The 10233-nt window shown below is 38.9% G+C and overlaps 1 protein-coding gene across 1 annotated transcript; it reads left to right on the top strand.

Annotated features, from left to right (window-relative positions):
• The first annotated feature begins 4684 nt into the window (after nucleotides 1–4684).
• On the top strand, nucleotides 4685–8428 carry LOC126818538 (alpha-(1,3)-fucosyltransferase C). Its single transcript, XM_050546002.1, has 2 exons — nucleotides 4685–4792; nucleotides 7082–8428. Exon 2 carries the CDS (start codon nucleotides 7084–7086, stop codon nucleotides 8314–8316), a length of 1233 nt encoding a protein of 410 aa, XP_050401959.1. The 5' UTR covers nucleotides 4685–4792; nucleotides 7082–7083; the 3' UTR covers nucleotides 8317–8428.
• Nucleotides 8429–10233: the final 1805 nt, after the last annotated feature.

Genomic DNA, 10233 nt, shown 5'->3' with positions numbered 1-10233 from the left:
TGTCGTCTTTGCTCCCCCTTCACGTTTGTCTTCTCAGTAGTTAAGACGTTTGTCTTACCAGGAATAACAATGCAACAGTTCGTTTTTACATTTTATATATCATAGTTGGATACATAGATACAAGCATAGTAGATTACAATACTAAAGTCGTTCTCTCATACCCCATCCAGCCCGACATGCTGGGGCTACATCTTTTCCCTTCTGGAATCAAGCTGCTGTCTGACGATTGCCGAAAGGAATGATAGTTTTGTAGCTTTGGATTTGGACGTTCAATTATCTAATTGGTCAAATATGACGTAAACAGTTGTAGAGATTGGTTACTCAAGCTACATGATGCAATTAGTAAATTTCCAATCACTTGGTAAACATGATATTTTCATTCTCACGGAACCAACTAATATTTACCAAATTATAACACTTTCTTATATACCAATCCGTCACTCATTCTTGAGTGCATTAGATATGACTTATTAGCCAAGATATTAATTAATATCTTGCTACTAACTAAAAGAGCAAAAGTTCTAGCCATAAGCTTACAATAATGCCACCGGTCTTGACAATAACTGACTCCTGAATGACGATCGTCTGCCAGTTAACGTCACGACTTAGAAAGTCAAAATATTAACAATGAGGGTGGTTATCAGAATATAATTTCGGAAAAGGCTAAGAATTAAATGGACCATCCCGATTTTAGAGAGAGAGAGAGAGAAAGAGAAAGAGAGAGGGGGGGGGGGGTAACGTCCACTCGACACAAACTAGGTCATTTCGGGACTAACACATGTTTCAATTTTATTTAAAAAAATTCGCTTGCGCGTAGGGGTCTTTAGCAGTGGGAGGAAACCGGAGGACCCGGAGAAAACCCACGAGGTTGGACAGGCGACCCTACTCCTTGTCACGTACAAACGGAGAATCCAGTTACAAGGGACGTCCATATGTTATAGAAGAGGATATCGTTAACCACATCTCAGTTACAAGGGACCTCCATGTTTTATAGAAGAGGATATCGTTATAACCACATCTCTCATTGTATCCGTGTAAGATGTAAAACTTTAGATTATCATCGCGGTTACAAGAGATGTTCTGGGTAGAAAATGTAAGAATTTAAATTATCAGAGTAATGTACTGTGATAAAACCCTGTTTTAACTGATTTCACATATGGAAGTATGTAATCGATTGCTTGTAAGGTTCTACTACGTACCGTATTATAAGAATGGACATAGGCATAGGGGAGCAGTCTCAGTTGTGTGTGTGTGTGTGTGGGGGGGGGGGGGGCTGAGAATATTAGCCCGAAAATTTTCTTTGTTGCCCGAATTTTCAGAATGAATCAATCATTAACTAAAACAAATTTTCCACAAAGCTGTGATGGTTGTTTATTTTTAATTAATTACACAATTACCCAACAATATAAATTTATAATATGTTAATTAAAAACAACTTAATGTTCCCTATTCTCTGGGGAAATACATTGCCTGAAAAATGGACGGTGCAACCCAAAATTCCAAGCATCGCCAACAGAATATCAACAAGAACACCAAAGCACCTCCACCAGAATACCAACATTATTACATTGGTTCCAATGGAAGCTCGGATAAATATCGAGATTCTAACATTTGTGTTTTTGTGCCAACACGTTCTTTCCCCATCTCCTTTCCCCACAAAATATGCCCTCTTTGGTTGTGTCACAAAATGGTGACTGCGTAACTCGTGGGAAAAATAATGTACAGAGATCGCATTTAATTGGACAATAAAGGCTATAAAAGGCTATAAAATGAAATTACACATTATATTTTAAAGTCTGGGTATGTACGAAATTTAAGCGCCAAAATATAGAGGAATGGTGTATTTACCTTGTCTCAAAATTTCAGCTCAAAATATTGAGTCATATGGACGTGAACGTCAAAACTGCTTATCCGGACACATAACCCTTTTAAGATTTCGGGTCAATTTTTTCGTTGGGTGGCCTAATAATCTATCGTCGTTCCTTTAGAGATCTATAATGAATGACCCATGTGCTGATAACGAAAGGTAAATTTCACCCACACATTATGTTTATAAAATAAAGTCTGGTTTTATCCAGACACCGCATAATACAGCTTGGGACACCGGACTCCATTTTCAGATGAAGACTGATGGGTTTAAAGGCTCAATACCACTCTTGTTGTAACTGAATAATATGTCCCAATCTAAATTCTGGCCAACAAATTGCACTATTTTACAATATTCCAATTAATTGATGATACAAATTTCATCTTAACACACCTAATTTTAAAAATTGGAAAAATTCAACTAAATGATTTGAAAAGCCTGACGTAAAGCTTTTCAAATGTAACTTGGATTTAAAAATATTTTTGAACCCTCTGGACAAGTAAAATAGGATTTAATGGATAATTTACACAACAGGTAGGATACTAACACATCTTTTACTTAGAATAAGGCTATTTTTTATTTTTTGGAGCTGTCGAGCCAGCAAGAGTGTTATTGTCCCTTTAAGTTGTTTGAAAGCGTATCACATATATTGAGTTAATTGCTCGGCCCTAAGGTAGAAGATTGTAGGGGATTTTAACACAAAATTAAGCAGTTTTATTTTCCGAAATATTATCGGGATTGGCCCTTTAAACGTTACATTTTGTACATATACGAAAATGTTAGTACAACCGTAAAGCTACACTACCTTGTTTCACGGTAAACGATGACAAAATAAAAGGTATGTCGTCACAAACTGATTTCAACACTGGTTTAATAACATTTTAAAGTTCTTTTCGTCCGTCTTGGGACTATTTATAAATAATTTCATTGTCATATACGTGTATATAAAAGAGCAAGTATTTAGGAAACGGAACGGCTGGATTTGTGTTTTTATTCAGTGAATTTTAACAGAATAATTATGTTAATGCTGATTAAAATACAACTGACAACAACAGCAGGTACGGTATACCTACTAAAGGTTTGTGTGTGTGTGTCAGGGGGGGGGGGGGGCTGTCTCTCTCCCTATACCTACTCGGGGTCATTTAAAAATCCGTGGTGGGGATTTACAACAAAACAAGAACAAGAGGTGTTATAATCCACACAATATAATCATATAAGTCCATTCGTATCAGATATTCGTGTACAAGCCAAAATGCTAGTCGAAAATAAGTAATTAGGAAAAAACGAGGGGTGCTATTATCGCTGTGTGTTATTTCTTAATTTCCTATTTTCGAGTTGATTTTGGCTTGTATAGCGTGTTATCGCCTCACATTTTGTCGTAACTTCTACTTTTCGACTTTCGCGTTCTGAAGAGGCGAAAAGTAGAAATTATGAATGGTAGTTATAGGCTTCCATAGGTCTCGTCAATATGTCCCTCGTATAATCATTAATTATTAAACCGGCTGGCGCAGAACGGTAATACGTCTTCATTAGCCCAGTTCGGATCAGAACAGTAGAACGTTAAACCCCATTTCATTTCATATCAATCTGCCATGACGTCATCATAGGTTGATATATTCGGTTCATATCAACCTCTGATGACGCTGATGTAATATTACAAAGAACACAGAAATCACTTTTTTATGCTCTTGTCGATTACAAATGTTTATGGTACAGTTAGCTGCATTCACCACCAAAATGGCAAATCATTTTTGTTCTTGTGTGTTCTCTGACACCCGGAAGATAAGCACACAGTAATCATAGGTTACAAGAGGGGTGGGGTAGATGGCTGAATGGCTAGCGCGTGTGCGTTGTATCATAAGGTCTGGCATTGAGTCAACTGGCGTGGTGTCGATTCCCTAGTTGTACGTGACAAGGTGTAGGGTCACCTTTCCAACCTCGTGGGTTTTCTCCGGGTCCCCCCCCCCCCCACACTGCTTAAGACTCCTACGCGCAAGCGAATTATTGAAATAAAATTGAACCATATGTTAGTCCCGAAATGACCTAGTTTGTGTCGAGGGGCGTTAACCGCCATCTCTCTCTCTCTCTCTCTCTTGATATAAAAGTAGGCCGTAGTGCCGCTGTCCGGGCAAAATTACACAGATAGCATACTGTATGGCGAATGCACGTCTTCATTAGCCCAGCCGGAGTAAAAAACCTATTTCATTTATGTACTGCCAAACACAGTTTACTTGACAAATGGACGACGATGATATGAAATTTATAAGAAAAAAATAATAATTTTGATTCCATTCCCTATGACGAAATACATTCTGTCTCATTATTCGTTATTCAAAATTTGAATACCGAATAACGAATCAGGTTCTGTTTCGTTATTCGTTATTTACACTGTTAAAAATGGGTGTAATTAAAAACTAAGTGTAAACTTTAAACCACAAGCTAACCAACTAAAAGAGCTACAGCTAACAAGTGTAACCGATATTCATGACTACTGAACACCTGAATAGGTGTAATTGTGGGGTGTTTGGGTTAGCTACAACACTACCAGTGTTATAGTGCATTTATACCAAAGCGTTAACTAGTACTGTGGAATAAATCCTAGAACAGCGTTTATTGGGTTACAAAAGTGTAATCGATATTCATGAATACTGAACACCAGGATAGTTGTAATTGTAACTGGTGTAAACTACCTTATTATTTTTAACTGTGTAGCAAAAACGAACAACGAAACACGGTTTAACTTCACGCTGCCGCGATTCGCCATCCAGTATGTTGACTCATAGGCGGTAATATCTTTTGATCGATAATATGTGATAAAGTAACTTCTACGTTTTATTTTCTAAAAACGTTTTAATCCGACAGGATATTCATTTTCACGGGAATAATTGGATCTTTACTGATCACCGTCAAGGTTTCCATTTACAGGTATACCATTTAAATTTAATTTTCATCTCTAGCCTACCGTCTTCAGTAAATAATCCACAACCAAGACCAGGAAAAACCTATTATTTTGTCAACTCCAAAAAACATAGCTTCTGGCCGGGTTTGGTGAAATAAAATGAAATGAAATGGGGTTTAACGTCCTACTGTTCTGCTCCTATGCTGGGCTAATGAAGACGGGCATACACCATACAGTGTGCTATGAGGGAAATTTTGCCCGGGCAGCGGCACTATCGCCTACTTTTATATCGAATTCCAACTGCCAATGGATCTTTTACGTGCATTCCAATGTATACATGGGACCTCGGTTTTCGTCTCATCCGAAGGACTAGACAGCTGTCCTTGTCAGGCCCTCCGTCCTGCATCACTGACAAGGGGGAACCACGCCGGAGAATCTGGATGATCTTTCTCGGCCAATGCAGGGATCGAACACCCGACCTCCAGGCTAGCGAGCCAGCGTCTTACCCACTTAGCCACGTGATCCCCGCCAGGTTTGGTAATTGACGAGGTTATTAGATTGCATGGGGATTAACGTCCTACTTTGCCGTACCAGCCGATCGAATGAAAACGGGCATATTATATACGCCAGTCAGTGTGGTATGAGATAAATTTTGTCTGGACAGGTGCACGTCCTCGACAATAATATTTGTGACTGTCGTTTGTTTGTCTGTTCAATGCTAGCTCGGACCGGGGAGTAACATAGGGCTGTTGGTGATGGCTTACCACTTCCGGCTTCGGAGTTCTACCACTTCCGGTTCATGGCTGTAAGCATACTAATCCTACTGATTAATAGAATGTCTAGCATTGTACATTTCTCAATAATTGTATAGGATAGCCTTTGGGAAACTGTCTCGCTAGGCCGAGGAATGGGTTGGTAGGGGGGAATGGAGGCCCAAATTGTATTTTTTGTCACAAAGTCATATAGGTTTGATCATCTTATACATTAGTAAAACATTAATTTCTTGCACAGTGCATCTCTAAAAACATGTGTATAGTGTGAAGTTGGACACTTGTGTTGCTTTTATGTTGGGGGTGGTAGTGGGGGTTTGGGGCTGTGTGTCTGGTTAAGGGGCAGGATCATTCTGTACATTAAAATAGTAGTGTGTACTGGATATCCCTGGGCCCTTATTCACGAAAACTTAAACTAAGATACAGTCAAAATTTTAAGAAATACTGCAATTCGATTGGCTGACCAGTAAAATCAATTTGCATATATCCAATTTGCATATTGGTCAGCCAATCGAATAAGGGCCCTGGACAACTGTGGTGTGTACTGGATATCCCAGGACAACTGTGGTGTGTACTGGATATCCCTGGACAACTTTAGTGTGTACTGGATATCCCAGGACAACCGTTTTCCAATGTGGTGGTGTGTAGAGAGATTGATTTAACGTCCACTCGACACAAACTAGGTCATTTTGGGACTAACAATTTTATTTCATTTCTTCGGTTGCGCGTAGGTGTCTTTAGCAGTGGGAGAAAACCCACGAGGTTTGAGGGCGTGCCTACTCCTTGTCACGCACATGAGGGGAATCGAAAGCACACCACTTGAATTAATGGCAGACCTTATGATACAACGCGCACGCGCTAATCATTCGGTCACCCCAACCCCGATGTATTAATGTAACATGCAACCATTCGCCCCACCCCCACTCCCCACCTGGTATATCGAGGCCAGGAAATCATTAGTAAAACTATCGCTGAGTACAAGCGTTCAAAGATTTCTTTTCTCTTGCGACTATATCACAACCTTTGCTAGAATCAAAATCTTGAATCGGCAATAAAAAAACAGATTGTATTGAATCCTTTTTATCAAGGGATTTGTTTAAAATAACGAATTTAGTCAATTCTCTTGAATTCAATGAAATGTGACTGAATGAATTCTTTGGTCATCAAATATATTACACAGTTAGAGAGAAAATATAACACAATAATACAATATAATAGCCGGATTTGCCTACTTGACGAAATCAATCAATGAAGTGACAAACTTACCCGGGGTTCACTTGAAGCAAGGTTATCTCCTCTGTAGGAGGCGCGGTGGCTCAGTGAGTAAGACAATGGCTCACTAACCTATAGGTCCCGTGTTCGATCCCGGTGTTTTAGATCCCTTTCAGTTTTGGGGAGAGAGACAGAGAGGGTAACATTCACTCGACACAAAAGTAGACTTTTTAAATTGGCCTCAACAGACATCCATAATTATCCCTAATACTTGTGCTGATAATCATTTATTTGACCAGTCACTGGAATAATTGTGTTTTGTTCCCTTTTTAGATATGAAGCCCAACATTACCCTATTTATCTGTCTAATGATCATCACAGGACTTTCGGTTTTAACAGTAATTCATAGAGCACCCGTCTTTCAGCACCTTTACACATATGGAAGTAGATTCTTCGATGTCGATACAAACATGTCACTGCACAGGGACCTTTTAACCAAGAATATGGCAACGCAGGCGCGTCCTGTAATAAAAATATCACCGAAAACAACAAGAAAAGCAACCACTGCCACCGCAACTACAAATTCAAATATTGCATCAGAAGATACAAATACTGTAGCTTACACGGATATCTCTTTAATCAATTCCCCTAGTTGGTATTTAAATAGAATTCGACTTGAAAATGTATTTATAAACTGTGAAATAAAAACTTGCCGTGTGAGAAATGGTTGGGATTACTTCAACACCAGTGATGCAGTGGTGTTTTATGCGGTAGATTTACCATTGAAAACGCCACCCAAACGCATTAATCGGCACCAAATTTGGGTAGTTTCTGGATGGGAATCTCCGCACCACAAGAGATGGCACGTGTTTTCAAACCCGGAGTGGAGAAATCAAATCAACTGGACCATGACATATCGATTAGATTCCGATATTCCCGTGCCTTACGGAATAGTGAAAAAAACTGAGAATAAATTCAATAAAAATTATAGTGCAATTATGAAAAGTAAAAAGAAAATGGTAGCTTGGGTCGTAAGTAACTGTCGGACACCAGCAAAACGTTGGAAGTACGTAGAACAACTGAAGGAAATAGTTCCAGTGGATGTGTTTGGAAAGTGTGTTTCGGCCACCCCTACAGATATTTTCGAAATGATAAACAAGACCTACAAATTCTATCTCGCATTCGAAAATTCACTATGCAAAGACTATATTACGGAAAAGTTTTTTAGAAGGCAAAATTTAGACGTTGTACTGATAACCAGAGGTGTTGGGAACTATACCAAGTTTTATCCACAAGAATCTTTCATAAACTCCAACAACTTTAAAAACGCCCACGAACTGGGAACATTTCTTCTGAAATTAGATAAGAACAACACTGCTTATGTGAATTATTTAAAATCGAAAGAGAATTATAGATCGGAAGGTTTGGGTCCATCCACCATTAAGGGACTGTGTGATATGTGTAAAATGTTACAAGATAAAACGATCCATCGGAATGTTTACATGGATTTTAATAAGTGGTGGTGGAATAGTGATTGTAATACCAAACCAACAGACATTATTTTATAAAATCGCCCAAGAGCTGTGATTCTTCTACCTTTCCATCTTCATTAGCCCAGTCGGTGCAGAAAAGTGGTACTTGAAACTCCATTTCATTTCCCCTTTATTTGGATTCTATGTTTATGTGAACGTCAATAAAACGAATTAAGAGTTCGCAAATCATATATAGTTCCCTTAACAATTGATGACAAAACCGCTGAGAAGACAAATATTTAGGTAAATATTATTTAACGACAGTCACGACTGAAATTAATGATATTTGGCCTCTCAAACGGAACAATCAACATACCTTATATGTGATCTTACATACGATCTCGTGTTATGTTATAAATATTCACCTCTTGCTAAGCTTATAATTAAAACGTTGCTAATTGTCGGTTGCATAGAACAAAACCCTGGCCCGTTAAATACATTAAGTTCAGGTAACATTTCCATTGTTAACAATACTGTCTGTAGCCTATTGCCAAAATTAGATTGAAGCTGCATTATCTAACCATGATATAATATGTATTACTGAATCTCATCCAGTAGACGTGGTACAAGGGTTAATCAGCGAACTGGATGTATGAGATGTGTTGTTGACGTTTGGGAAAGTAGGACGAGGGGAAATGTGTAGGGAGTGAAGTGCTGTAAAGGGATAGTAAGATGTATTCTGAATGGTTAGAGTGGCTGTGGTGTTACGGTGAAATACTATGCCGCCACCGTAACACCACAGCTTTATGATTTGTTAGACAGGAGTGATGTAATGGGTGTCAACAACTGGGTATGCTGGTACCGTCGCAACGTAGCCGTGAAATATATATTGTGGGGGGGGGGGGGAAGGGCGGAAACGGAAAAATATACAATGTAAACATGATATTTTCATATTACTAACTAAAAGAGCAAAAGTTCTAGCCATAAGCTTACAATAATGCCACCTGTCTTGACAATAACTGACTCCTGAATGCCGATCGTCTGCCAGTTAACGTCACGACTTAGAAAGTCAAAATATTAACAATGAGGGTGGTTATAAGAATATAATTTCGGAAAAGGCTAAGAATTAAAGGGACTATCCCGATTTTAGAGAGAGAGAGAGAGAGAGAGAGAGAGAGAAAGAGAGAGAAGGGGGGGGGGGGTAACGTCCACTCGACACAAACTAGGTCATTTCGGGACTAACACGTGTTTCAATTTTATTTCAAAAAATTCGCTTGCGCGTAGGGGTCTTTAGCAGTGGGAGGAAACCGGAGGACCCGGAGAAAACCCACGAGGTTGGACAGGCGACCCTACTCCTTGTCACGTACAAACGGAGAATCCAGTTACAAGGGACGTCCATATGTTATAGAAGAGGATATCGTTAACCACATCTCAGTTACAAGGGACCTCCATGTTTTATAGAAGAGGATATCGTTATAACCACATCTCTCATTGTATCCGTGTAAGATGTAAAACTTTAGATTATCATCGCGGTTACAAGAGATGTTCTGGGTAGAAAATGTAAGAATTTAAATTATCAGAGTAATGTACTGTGATAAAACCCTGTTTTAACTGATTTCACATATGGAAGTATGTAATCGATTGCTTGTAAGGTTCTACTACGTACCGTATTATAAGAATGGACATAGGCATAGGGAAGCAGTCTCAGTTGTGTGTGTGTGTGTGTGGGGGGGGGGGGGGCTGAGAATATTAGCCCGAAAATTTTCTTTGTCGCCCGAATTTTCAGAATGAATCAATCATTAACTAAAACGAATTTTCCACAAAGCTGTGATGGTTGTTTATTTTTAATTAATTACACAATTACCCAACAATATAAATTTATAATATGTTAATTAAAAACAACTTAATGTTCCCCATTCTCTGGGGAAATACATTGCCTGAAAAATGGACGGTGCACCCCAAAATTCCAAGCATCGCCAACAGAATATCAACAAGAACACCAAAGCACCTCCA

The sequence above is a fragment of the Patella vulgata genome, chromosome 4, assembly GCF_932274485.2.
Source record: "Patella vulgata chromosome 4, xgPatVulg1.2, whole genome shotgun sequence".
Lineage (NCBI taxonomy): Eukaryota > Metazoa > Mollusca > Gastropoda > Patellidae > Patella > Patella vulgata.
The sequence above is the reverse complement of the archived record's forward strand: the minus strand, read 5'-3'. Positions and strand labels throughout refer to the sequence as shown.

Bases quoted from the DNA above. Each gene is read 5' to 3' on its own strand.
- LOC126818538 (XM_050546002.1), top strand. From the start codon at position 7,084: ATGAAGCCCAACATTACCCTATTTATCTGTCTAATGATCATCACAGGA.